At 43.4% G+C, this 13752-nt stretch overlaps 1 protein-coding gene across 1 annotated transcript in view; it reads left to right on the forward strand.

The window, feature by feature from the left end:
- The first annotated feature begins 727 nt into the window (after positions 1 to 727).
- Positions 728 to 13752, forward strand: part of LOC145973845 (roundabout homolog 2) — a 107253-nt gene continuing 94228 nt past the window's right edge. The window contains exon 1 of the mRNA XM_083103444.1: positions 728 to 1916. Coding sequence (XP_082959570.1) covers positions 1850 to 1916 — 67 coding nt within the window. The 5' untranslated portion in view covers positions 728 to 1849. The remainder of the gene's footprint in view (positions 1917 to 13752) is intronic.

A 13752-nucleotide genomic window follows, 5' to 3' on the forward strand; every position in this document is an offset into this window, starting at 1 on the left:
AGCTACATCGTTGAAATTTTCATCAGACCACAGGGGCAAATCCGCGTCGCATGAAATATTAGTAAAATGTCGCATTATGGGGCTTATTTGTTCTACTTAACAAATGAATTAATAATTTGACACACATTTGACACAACATGCGTTTTTAAATTTCGTTTCTTTATATTTAAATGTGAAAAAGATGCATCTTTAGAACGTCAGGAATCGATTCTTCTTGTTATTTTCGCCAGGAAATAAACATACTTTTCATGTTCCAATGCACCTCGATGAAATAATGCGAAATATTCGTCTTTATTTCGTTACCACTTCATCTTGGCGTATATTTACACGCAGAAATGAAAAGATTCGACTTAAAGAAAAACACACAGGGTCCCGTTTAAAGAGATAAGGCGATCTGTCACCTGTTTTCCTCTTTCTCGCGTCTGAAAAATCCGGCAGCGGTATCTCATTTATTCCACGAAGAGCCTCAACGAGAGACCGAAATACCGAGAAATCATTTTTTCGCTATCTCTAATAGTTTCCGAGAAAAGAGATGCTTCTAACATACACTTTACATAGTCCGGCGTATACACGGAATTACACATAAAATCACACACACACACAAAATCACACGCTCGCGCACACGCCTATAGGTTTGGTTCTTCCCGACTCGGTAGATGGCGCTGGACGGCGCGCTATATTCTCAGCTTTTTATCCGGGCGCTTGCGTGCCCCGCGCCAGTCGTGCATCGGCCTTCGCGTCAGCGGTATCGGTTACATTCGCTTTTTTTCCCCCGTCCGTATCTGTTTTCGTTTGGCGCAAACGACCGACGCGAAGCGGTGCTTGTGAAATATACGTCTAGTTGGTAAACCGTCGTACGCAACATGCGACCAAGCGACACTCGAATCGCGACGGGCGACCGCCGGCCGTCCGGGTGACGTCTCGCCGCGATCGTCTCTCCCTTCCACCCTTCCGCCGATCGCGAGTGATATCATAAATATCGATCGATCGAATCGGCCGAGGATCGTGCTCCACCTCTCCCTCTCTCTCGATCCGAGGATGGATCGTTTCTCGGAGCGACGGCGCGCGCGCGACTGTTGACATCGCTCGCGACCGGATTGTCATCGTTCTCCTGGTTCGGTGTGTGCGCGTAGTGCGGGCCTTCTCCTCGTAGAATGGACACTCGTCGTCGCGACGACGGCGTTGTCAGCGGCGCGGTGCGCGCATCGATCAACCCGTGAGGGCAGGCGAGGGACGGCGGCGGCGAGACGCGAGACAGAGAAACATCAAGTTCGCCGAGGGCTCTCCCCGGCCGTTTCATCCTCGCGTCGCGATACCCCAGCTGTATTATAAAGCCCACGAAGAGGAGGAATGGACGTAACTCGTCGCCGCGTTCTCCCCGTGCAATGGCAGACGCGGATCGCCCGCACCGGCGCTTCCCGACGGCCGACGCGGCTCATGTAGACGACGATCGACGACGGTGATCAACGACGACACATATCGATACACATATATATATCGTTCGCGCGCCCGCGAGCGCGCGCGCGCGACGCCGAATCTCGCGGAGTTGTGTGCCTCAAGTGCGTTCAAGTAAATAAATAGAAAGAGGGAAAAACACATCCGTCCTTCGCAGTGGAAGATCGCGTTAACGAGATCAGTCGTCGACGAGACGAGACGAGATGATGCCGTCGATGACGCGCGCGTGCTGATCGACGTGCTCGGGTGCCCCGATCCTCCGCCTCTCTCCTCGCATCGCGTTACGTTACCCTCGTAGAGTTTCGGTTGACGTTGTGCGCGCGCGATCCCCGAACGGTATCACGGAGGAACGGAAAGAGCACGACGCACGACGGGGCAGCCCTCGGATATATTAATGAAGATGTGCCGCGGATTGATCGATCGGTTGCTCCTGCTAGCGGCCTTCGGAATCACGGTCCAAGGTATGTCACCGTTTCTCTCTCTTGTTCCTTCACCCCTTTGTCGAACGCGTGCCCCGTCCCAGATCCCAACTATCCTCGCTCCCCTGCCCCTTTCCTCTGTCCTGCGATTCTCCCTAGCACGCTCCGCTGCTTTTACGGCTCCAGCGTCCCCTGTGTCGCGCGTAAATAATGTACGGGGTGTCCTCGTTATACGCGACGATACGCGTCTGTATCGACGCGTTTAAACGAAATCCCGGATATTCCCACGGATATTCTCTCGATCGCGTTTACGCCAGATGCGAGCACAGGCTCGGGAAGCGATTCGATCAGCATCGCTCTTCGCGACGGCGGCTGCGGCGGCGAATCCTATTCGCATAAATTGATTTGCGCACCCTCCCTCCCGTTGTTGTTTCACCGATCTCGTTCCGTCGAATCCGCGCAAATCGAGTTCGCGGGTAACGAGGACGCACTTTGCGATTCGACTTTGGGATTCGCCGGTTAAAATCGACGAAAATGGACTCGAAGCTCTCTCGCACTTTTTTATCGCTAGATCGAGCGTTAAAAAAAGTTAATAAAGCGAAAGGAACATGATTTTTTACTCCTCTACTTTCGTCGAGCGAGGAATGTACGATGCATCCTTTTACTAGTTTCGGGCAGTATTTATTTAGAAGTAGATTAACTTACGTCTGTAGCCAAACATTTGCATTACAGATGAAACAGGGGAGATAAGATTCATGTAGCGCTAAACAGGAAGCATGAGCGAAAGATAAACAAAAAGTAATATATGTTCTGATTCCGATCAAGAATTATTGAGATATATTTGCAAATACTTTTTCCATCTTATTCCTTAATAATAAAAAAGAAAGAAACATATGAGAATGAGAGTGATCCGCGTATAAATTGTATTCTTGCCGTAATTTCTGAAATACGCAAGTTACAATTACAAGATGTTGTTGAAATTTATTGCAATGTCAATGCTATTAATTGCATTCCCGATTGTGTAAAAAATAATACTCGGTCGCGATCAAAGTACAAACAACTTTAAATCGGTTTAAACGGGGAACGATTATTAAAGGTCTCCGAGGAGCGCTTCGATTCGTGCCTCTACTAATACTTACGTACGAGCTCCGAGTATCATTTCGTTCGAAATCAATTCTGTTAACCCTCAATTACTTTGATGGAGGCGCACATCTGACCCCGATGCAGATAGCTTGTGAGATATCACTTTTATCTTGAACTCTGACTCGTTATATTGCTCAAATGATTTTCACTTTTTCCCCCCTTTTTACCCTGCCCCTAATTAGGGCGCAAGTTATTCCCTTTGATGATGATACACGCTAATTTCGACGAGTTTATTAAATTTTACCTTACCCGATTTTTATTTCACGTAGAGATTTTATAATCAACGCGGTATATCGAGTTATTTTACAGACGTATATTTGCTCTCTGATCGTAAAATGAAAAATTCACAGTACGTTTTCGAATGGTAACCATAAAAAATACAATATTGTTTTTCATAAAGTTATTTCAGTATATTATAATTAAATCGGTGGCAGCTGGAAACTCTCTGTTTCTGACAGTGCGAATTGTGCATGTGTGTTTCTGTTTTTTTTTTTTTTTTTTAATCTACGTAATGTGTAGAAAAGCACTCGGCAAATTTTGCTCTCCGTTCGATATCAGATTTATGCTTAAGATCAGATTTATGCTTAAATGATCACGAATATATAATTTACCTGGCGCGTTATACGCGACTGATATCGGGTGTAAGAAAAACAAGATTCGAGGAATATTAAGGGAAAGTTTTCCGACGCGGACGGGTTATTTATTTTAGTAGTTTCCGCGCGGCGACCGTCTAAAAATAGACGGTGATACGGCTAGAGGCGCGGTAGGCTTTTTTTCGATGCTCTATTTTTGTTTGCGACGCGATGTTTATCGTTATTCAAGCAAAACTTTACATCTCCATTCTTACGCGACCACCGCATTGCGTTCTCTATGTATGTGGTGCAAACGAGCGTTTCAAGATATTTCGCGGCTATTTTTTCAGACCGCGTTTACTTTTTTAAACGAATAACGTAATAATTTTGTCGCGAGCGCGCATCAAGTTGGATTAAGAATTAAGTGGATTTTCCGCCGTGCATCGCTCGCAGACAATATTATCGATGTTTGCGATACATAATTGAAGATTTTGACAATCACGTGCGATCGCAAAAGTCGGTCATTTTTTTTTTGCAACGCACGATGAAGAACGGGCCCTTGGGGTTTATTGTGGAATTTCGAATTAAGTATAATATTCATTGCTCAGTCAAAACTATTTCAATTTCCCCGAAGAGGTATGCGGGAGCAATTCTCTGTTGAACGCAAGACGTTATATTGATTTCCATGTATAATTACGCGCGTGTGCTGGAAATAAGGGTGAGCGGCACGCGACACGATTATGCTAGGGCACATTGAACAATGTGTAAATGATAAATTGAGCCAAGTTTATCCCGTTCCGTAAATTCTCGTATAATTCCAAGATTCTCTCTCTTTCTCGTTCCTCGATCGTGTGTGCTCGCTCGTGTTTCGGCGTCTTTTTTCTTCTCTTTTTCTTTTTTTTTTTTACCTCTCGCGCGATCGTTCACCTTTTATTACGACTCTTGATGTAATTGTTGCCGTGTTATTGGTTATTACGTGGCGCCGAGGCACGTCGCCCTCGATAGGAAATACGTTTTAAATGGCCATTACGTGCGCGCGCGTGGACAACGATTGATCTTTCGCGCACGACGCGATTAATCTCCTTCAATCGCCGCCGCCGACAATGCATGACTAAGAGAAAAAAAGAAATCGCAGTTTATACAACGAAGAAGAAAAGCCGTTTGCTTTTGCAGGTGTCCCGGCGTTGACGCGCGTAAGAAGCTATCCGTGTCCCTCCGACTATTCATGCCCCTTTAGAACTCCTTTTCACGCACAGGCGGTTTTCTCTTTCAGCCTCGCGCCATATTTGCCGGCTCCCAAATGAGCGATGCGTTTGAGCTGGGATGTACAAATGACAGTTTTGTAAGACACGAGCTAACGTATATATATATATCTTGCTAAAGTCGCTTTTACGGCGGCCAGACACGGATGGACTTTTTAACGTTAACATCGGGATTGCCGTAAAGATTATCGACAGTAAAAAGCAGCTAAAATCTGTTCGCGTAGGATATTTTATATACGAATATAATATGTGCAATTGAAAGATTTATATAAAAAATACATGTTAGAAAATACGTATCATTAAAAACGTGATTTAGTTGAATTATTTTTGGAAGATTCCTCCAAGATGCATGTGTCGAAAGTATTTCTTTATATATATCGTAAACTGTATTTTCTTATATTTCTTATATTTTTATATTTCCTATATTTTCTTATATTTTTTTATCTCAAAATATAATATATATATCACACTCTCGATATACACATCTTCTTTTTATATAAAAAATACATGTTAGAAAATACGTATCATTAAAAACGTGATTTAGTTGAATTATTTTTGGAAGATTCCTCCAAGATGCATGTGTCGAAAGTATTTCTTTATATATATCGTAAACTGTATTTTCTTATATTTCCTATATTTTTATATTTCCTATATTTTCTTATATTTTTTTATCTCAAAATATAATATATATATCACACTCTTGATATACACATCTTCTTTTTATATAAAAAATACATGTTAGAAAATACGTATCATTAAAAACGTGATTTAGTTGAATTATTTTTGGAAGATTCCTCCAAGATGCATGTGTCGAAAGTATTTCTTTATATATATCGTAAACTGTATTTTCTTATATTTCTTATATTTTTATATTTCCTATATTTTCTTATATTTTTTTATCTCAAAATATAATATACATATCACACTCTCGATATACACATCTTTTTTTTGCTTCTCTCACGCGTATGTTTTCGCAAAATTAGCTTGCGGATGGTGCCGCGGACGGAAAATTTCGTCAACGACACGCGAATATTGGCCCGTGCGATCGCGATATGAAAGACGCCAGCATTCGAATTTTCGCATCGCGTAACTTTACGAGGCATTTTCCCGACCGCGGCGCCGAATCGTCGCCGTCGATACTCGACGGGGAAAGGGAGGGCTCCCTGCCTTTTATGTGGGAGACATAAAACGCGTTGCCGCACATTTTTGCCTTTACCGTTGATATCCCTCCCAGCATATTTGCGATGAAAGTGTTTGCAAACTAGAAACCGCTTCTCATGCGGCCAACTAGGCGTGGTTACTCGCGATTCGCGATTCGCGATGTACGATGCTCGATGGTATTCTTCGTATCGTAATAAATCGTCGCGTCAATCATACCATTTAGCATTAATATTGTGTACGCATGTGCGCGCCTAAAATTTGTAGATTTATCGTTAAATCGTTAGAATATAACAAGATTATAAGTTGCATCCTCTCACACACTTTATACATAATTATTGCTACAAATTTTTTATATTATATTACACTTATTTTTTTTTATATATTGGCATAAATCCTTGAATTACTCTCAATTCCGAGACTTGATTGACGTTTCAACATTTCTTTTTTTTTCAAATCTATTTAAATAAATTTAAACATACACAAATGAGACGTATATGTCTACATGGTACAACTTTCGGAGCAGTTAACGTCGGAACGGAAATTGTAGCCAAACCGTCATGGATATCCGACTCGTTTCATACTCGGTGCCGAGTATCGTCAAAGGTTACCACGAATGCGCGGCTAACAACAACGACGCGATGGGAGAGAGAAGGAGAGAAAGACGAGGCTTCGCTCTTCGTGAACCAGTTCCAGCTTTATCGATGCACCCGCACTCCCGGGATATCGCGTACGCGGCCGGCGAAACAAAAACGGCACGCGGATGAATAATTTATGGCGAAGACGACCACCACTAGGTTGCAGTTCCTCTCCTTTCTGTCCCCTCCCCCCCTTTCTCTCTCTCTTTCCCTCTCGGACGACAACGAACGCGGACGCGCACGAATAATTAATCACCATCTATAGCAGGAATCTAAAGATAGTGTTTCGCGACTGACTGACGTGTACATATGGTCTTTGTTCCGCGGCATCGCGGCTCGGTCGTAAAAACGGCAAGTGGATAATGCCGAGAGTTTCAGTCTCGCGACAACGTCCCCGTCGTCTAAAAAAAAAGTACATCTCTCTCTCCGTCGGTGAAAGTGTGATTTCGCGTAAACACGCTATCGCGCACAGCCTTTCCCCCCGCCTTTTCCCCCCCTCTATCTTTTTTTGCGGGACACTGATACCCATGAGATGCAATTAATGCATGTCGCATTGAACAGCGTGATAAAGTTTGAGTCACGCTCGGACGAGCTTGCTTATTTGTCTTGCGATTATTGCTCGCGATTGATGTGTAAATTAAATTCTAAAAGATTATGGAAACTAATAGGTAATAATAATAGAATCTATCGAGAGATTTGTAATTGAAATGTATCGCGATAGGCGCGAGTCGTCTTGTATCGCCACATCACGCTCGACCAGCTGGCATAATGACAGATATTATAGATCGGATTTTCCGTATATGGTCTTTAGCAAGCTATGTATAGAGTTTGAATTATAAAGGAACCCTCTATGTGTATTACCGTCTGTATCGTGCAGTGTATTACAGTCACGTCATTTATTAACTTTGGTTCATCCATTTCTATTCTGTCTAAGTAAGTAGAAAATAGATTTGATAAAAAATTATGAGTTTTCTATCGTTAAAGAGGAAAATATGATATCGGTTATAATAGTTCTCACATGTAGATATCTATTCAAAGATATTTATAAAAGAGATAATATTTATTAGTCTGAGAATAAAGAAATGCGAAGAAATCTCATTCTCGATTGTCAATTACGACCAAAATATCTGCTCGATATATGTTTGAATATTTTATAATTGAATATCGAATTGATCAACGAAGTATTGTAAAATTAAGTTAAATTTCAAGAATACATAAGATGTGACAAGCTTAATAAGTCTTATAAGTCTCATAATTCTCGCCTCAAATAGAATTTATATTTTAATGGCAAATTCAACTGTACATCTGTGTCAGAGAATAATTTCAATAATAATCTTTAAAAGATATGCTCTATAAATCTTTAGAATAATCCCGATTTGGTTCGAACCTTTTTCAAGAGACTTTATAAAAAGTACAAAAATTGCCAAGGATATGATAAATGAAAAATTCAAGTCGAGAGAGAAAAATCTTTTCCAAGTGAAGAATCTAGTTCAACGGTTGTTCGATTCCCTTTTTTGCGAAAAGATTGATAGATTTAATATTCAAAATTGATAAAATAAAATCTAAAATCTCTTAGAAATGGATAAGATAAAAGTTAAAATCCTTAAAAAATTCTCAGCGGAAAGTGGATTAAAGTATTATCGAGATCTTTAGGAAAAATACCGAAGAAAATACCGGTACCGAAGTTTGATGCAAATCTCGCAAAACGTAAACACGTGTATCGAGAATGCCAAGACACGACGAGGGAAGCAGAAGTAACGGAAAGACTGTACGTTGTCATTCGCATATTGCGGCGTTCGCGAGTAGAATGTTAGTTACTTCATCACGCTCCTTCGCCTCGTACCTTCGCGTTATCGTACCTTGGCACGTGTGCGCGAATGCATCGGGCACTCCGATGAAATATGCCGCATGTCGTTAGGATGCATTCTCACGACCGATTCTCCTTTTTTTTTCTCTCTCTCTTTCTTTTACTCTCTCGTTTCTTCTATCTGCGCTCGCTCACGTTGCCGGCGAGAAATCCGAATGAGGACTAAAAAGGGCCGATCAGAACTTGCTCGAGGTCCCTTCTCTACCTCGAAATGACAAGTGACTTCGCGTTATCTTTCACGAGCCGCGACACGTACGCGCCAAGATACGCGTATCGCGCAACACCCGTGAATTCGGGCCTGGGGAATTAATCGTGGCGATTATGCGCCTGAGAATCGGCGAACGTCGTATCTGTACGATTCTTTTTTTTTTTCTTCCCTTACGTTTTGACACCATCTCGTGGCACGAAAATATAAATGTTCCGCGAGATATCGCGTTTTATTACCCTCTCCCCGTAACGAAAGATTACTTTAATGCACTCTGTTTCCTTAACTGTCTTTCGAATGAGGAATCGAGCTTATCTAAATATTTTTCCGAGCAAGATCTTACCGCTCGATGCATAACGTATCGCGTCATTAATAAGAACATTGGTCGGGCTGAGAGGTCAGCGACCTTGACTTAAAAAGTTGGCGAAAACGCTATTTTACGTTTCACGATGCGGCAGTCGTTAAATTTAAATAAACTGTTAACGCAGTCTAGCGAGTACACGGTTCAAGTTTTCCACCGCAAACACCTCCGTTGTTCTCTCGTTCGGGATTTAATGGGCGAACGAAGATGACGGACTTTGAAGGGCGCGCCGTCAGAGGAGCCGAGAGAGGCGCAACGACGGAGGATTTTCCGTTATTTCATACGGTACAAAAGCGCGAGATCCGGCGCGCTTTAACCGTGGAATGTAAAACAGCGTCGGGACTTTGCACTCGCGGCCCGCGACAAATCCGAGAATATAAAGCACATAGCGACGGATCTTGTCTCCGCCTTGCTAAAGCACCTCGTCGTGGCGAGGACAGGAGGAAATGTCTGTCTCGTTTATTTGATTCGCTCGTAATAGGGCTAGTATTTGCCCTGGCAAAAGTCGGAAATACACAATATAATGCGCTCGCGGTAGTTTATTAAATACATGCATGTTTATGCATCCGCGTTACAAACTTTCGCGAGTCTGTTCCGCTGTAAAAATTTCTTCTCTTCTTCTCGCTCGACGCGCATTGTACGTAAAATACGGTTTCATAATTTTAATCAACTTTGTATTAAGGCGGATCTGCGCTGCTCGCGCTTCAATAGTAATTCAATTTCACGCCTAATTTCCGCGATATTTAACGGCAACGGAGCAACAACGAAATTATCTCCGAAATAATTGCGACGAGAATGACGGCGATTTGCGGCGATTTTCCACAAGTGCGCGCTCTCGCCAATTAAAATAGATGTTCGGAAAACGGCTTATTTTCAAGCTGAAATTCTCCATGGGCTATTACGGCGCGCTGAAAGAAAGCACTGTATAAAGTAGCGCACGATTAGGATGGAGAGCAAAAGAGAGGGAGAAAGAGAGAGAGAGAGAAAGCTCTCATGACACGTATGACACATCAAAGAGACTAATTTAACGAAACCGGGCTAGGAGACTGGGAGGACCCCGACAGGAATCGGTTGTTTGTAAGAGCAACAGCTAACGTTTTGTTGCCGGCCACGCGTAACGACGACGATGGCGACGACGACGACGACGACGATGAGCGACCGAGAGATCGCAGAAGATCGCGCGCGATATATCGGACAAAGGAGTCCGTTGTTCGCGCGCGTTGCAGGCCTTGCTTCCTCGCCGGCCGAGAAATGTTTTCTGAACTTCGCTCAGCAGCCAGCTTCGACGTGAGACGCGCTCTCTCTCCCTCTTCCTCCCTTGTTCTCTCTTCTCTCATTGCGCGCTACTCTTCTGCGAGAGGCATTTCCGTCAGAGTAGTTCGTCGTGTTTCGAAAGGGCGTATTAGGTCCTATTATTTCGCGCGAGTACCATTACGGATATAATACCGCGTCGGCCTCTCTATCAAGATGGAGCGAGTACACAGATGGCCCGTATGAATGCATAGAAAGAGAGAGAGAGAGAGAGAGTAGTTGCGGAAGAGAGGCACAAAAGGAGCCCGGACGGCGCGACGGTCTAAAAATTTCAATGCGGTTAGATAAAGATCGTAGCAATATCATTAAATGAAACGCGAATGCTTCAAGTATACCTAAGCTCGGAGTCTCCCTCTCTCCCTCTCTCTCTCTCTTGATCTGTTTCTTCGGCTAATCCAAACACTTTGCTGGCAAAAGCGCCGTCTTCTTATTCATTTCCCACGTTATAGAAATGATCTCGAACCAAGATCTCTCTATTCAAGGAAAATTTGAACTTTTATTACTCGTATTCCGTGAAAGTGATTCTCTATATCATATCTAAGTTAATTTCTTAATGTCGATCCCATTTCGTAATTAAGCATGCCATTAACTTTTCATTTGACGCCGCGAAATGGAAATCTCATTCCGTGCATATTCCAAGCGTCCCTCCGAGATAATCCCTCCACATGTCACGATATTCTCCGCGAGCGGAGCGAAGGGTAGAGTCTCGATATTCCGATATCATCTTATTATTGTGCTATTATATCCCGTCTCTCGCGATTAGGGCGCCTTTAATATTCGATGTTGCGCGCCGCTCTGTCGCGCCAGACAATTTCGATGCTGGCACTGGCTTGCTCGGCTGATTCTCCATCTCTCGTCGGGAGAGAACGGCGTCTTTCTCGACGCGGATATCGTGCGGCAGGACTCGTGAAAGATGTACGGCCCGAAGGTGTCTTCGACCCCGTTAAGTTCCCTTTTTCGGCCGTAAGGGCCGAAGATGTGGGGTGCAAGAAGAGAATCGCAAGGGGGAAAACGCACGATCGATAAGAGCGCCTCGTAAGACAATTTCTTCTGGGGCGACGAGATGGAGAGACGGAGATGGATAAAGAGAGAAATAGAGAGGGAGAGAGAGAAGCGGCTTCTTTCCACCCATCGCCATTTTAGGTACAGGTGTATGCGTGCGCGCGCACGGGAAAAGAGGGCGAGAGGGTGCACGAGGAGCCAAGGGCGAACGGGAGGAGGGGGAGAAGGTTCGGCGTGGGTGGTAGGGAAGAGATGAGCCTCCCTCGTGCGCGGCGGCGGGAAAAGGGGACCCTTTTCCGAGAAACGACGATCCTACGTTAGTCTCCCTGAAACGGTTTTATTTTTTTATAAGTTTCGGCGACCCTGCCGAAGAGCAGTCCCGAAGGGTACGCAAGATTCCTTCCCTTCGTCGACGAACGAACGACAACTGTGCCCACACGAAGGCGCCTTTCCTCCTGGAACGTGACTGCTCCTTATACCGGGTGATTTCGACGCGACGATCGTTAGTACATGTCGGACGTGGTACAAGGATAAGGCACAAGGGAAACGCGAGGGATAAATATATAAATTCATGTAAATATATAGAAATATATATTAGTATTTTTAAATAAGAATCAATAAATATATACCGAAAGAAAAAGAAAATCCATATTTTGGAATAAAGTAATTTTAAACAATTTTTTACGAGACACATTTATCACGTTTTTTCGTAGAGGTATTATTATTTGAACGCGTATTATGTACACGTTGCTGCTGTCTCAGCTGTTATTAAGTCCGCGATCGATGAACTTGAGCACGGATTTAAAGCTCTCGGAACGCATACCGGGTATCGATAATACGCAATGCGAAGGTATTGGTATCCGTAATACGCAATTGACTAGGGGTCCGAGTATTTCGAAGCCCATAGTGGGCATTGATAATCGATATCTGGTAGATATCAATCGCCACTTTGAATTCTTTTGACTGGAGTTTTGCAGGTTTTTTATCCATATATGTAGCGGGATTTGCGCGACTCGCGTATTCGACCATGCGAAACAATATTTCAATTAATCATTTGCGCGATATCGTCAGCCAAAGTACAACGAATTGTTGCACGATAAATTCTCTCCTCCTTTCTCTCTTTCTCTTTTTTTCTCGTTTACTTTTGGTAAATAGCGATATCTTGAATGAATAATTGAGCATAAGTAGATAAAATCTTTTTCTCTCTTTTTCTCTTTTATTATTTAATTAAATCCAAGATTTTAATGTCAAGATTTAAACTCTTGCTAATTATCAAATTAATCAACGTCGAATATAAAAAGATATTCCCATTTTTATTACCTAAACTTCAATGGAAACGTGACGTCTAATTAACTCGTTGAGTGCCAGTCTTTACCGCCATTTTCCGCGCAAGCAAAAATGCCAGACCATTTTGTGTGTGTATTCCGGTGGCTAACTTAAGTATAAATATTTCAACTTTTTCTCAGCCCGAGGCTGTGAAATAACACATCGCATATACTAGAAACTTGAAAGACCAGTGTCAGCAATTCTGGCATTTTCCGCAAAAATTCCGTTAAAGAATTCCGATATTTTTTACAACGTTATTACCTGCCACGCGAATTACCGAACACCTTTTAAATCTCATTATCCATTAATAATCAATTATTAATAATAACATTACGCGAGATTAGCGCATATAATGTTTCCAAGTAATATATACAATTAACTTATAAAATAACCGACTTAATGTTATCGCAGATCAATTATTAATTGCGTTATCGAAAATTAATCTGTAACGCGATAAATCTGCCGGCAGGTCGATAAACCGATTCTTCCAAAGCGGATCCCTCGTTTAAATCTAATTGTGTGCGACGCGCGGCGCATTCCGTTGCCTCTTCCACTCGTCCTCGGAGAAATCAGCCCGTTCGTTAGCGAAGGCGTCGTAGCCCGCGTGATCGTAATAATTTCAGGCGCACAAAAGAAGAGATAACGATCGAGAAGTGGAACTAACCCGGAGGCCACCAAATTAAAATCACACTAAACTACCGGCAGCGCCGTAATTAAGTATTTCTGAGGCAAAAGATTCTTTAGAAGCTTGCCGAGAAAGAGATGGGCGATATTCTCTCTCTCTCTCTCTCTCTCTCTCTCTCTCTATTTCTCTTCCAGCCTGCGAGCCCCCCTCGGCGCGATCACCCACGCGCGCGCACGCACACGTGCGTGCGCTCGCACGCGCACGCATTTAGCTGCGGGGCCGGCCTTCGCGTCTCTTTCTTTCGGCTCGCGCGCGCGTGAAATGCGCGCGCCGAGTCATCGCGCAACTATTCCTCCGTCTATGGTAGCCGCTATCGTCGTCATCAAGCAGCATCGAGGAGGGAGAGAG

This window comes from Camponotus vicinus, unplaced genomic scaffold (genome assembly GCF_025532165.1).
Source record: "Camponotus vicinus isolate PSW18456_S1 unplaced genomic scaffold, iyCamVici1.0 SCAF_6, whole genome shotgun sequence".
Taxonomy (NCBI): Eukaryota; Metazoa; Arthropoda; class Insecta; order Hymenoptera; family Formicidae; genus Camponotus; species Camponotus vicinus.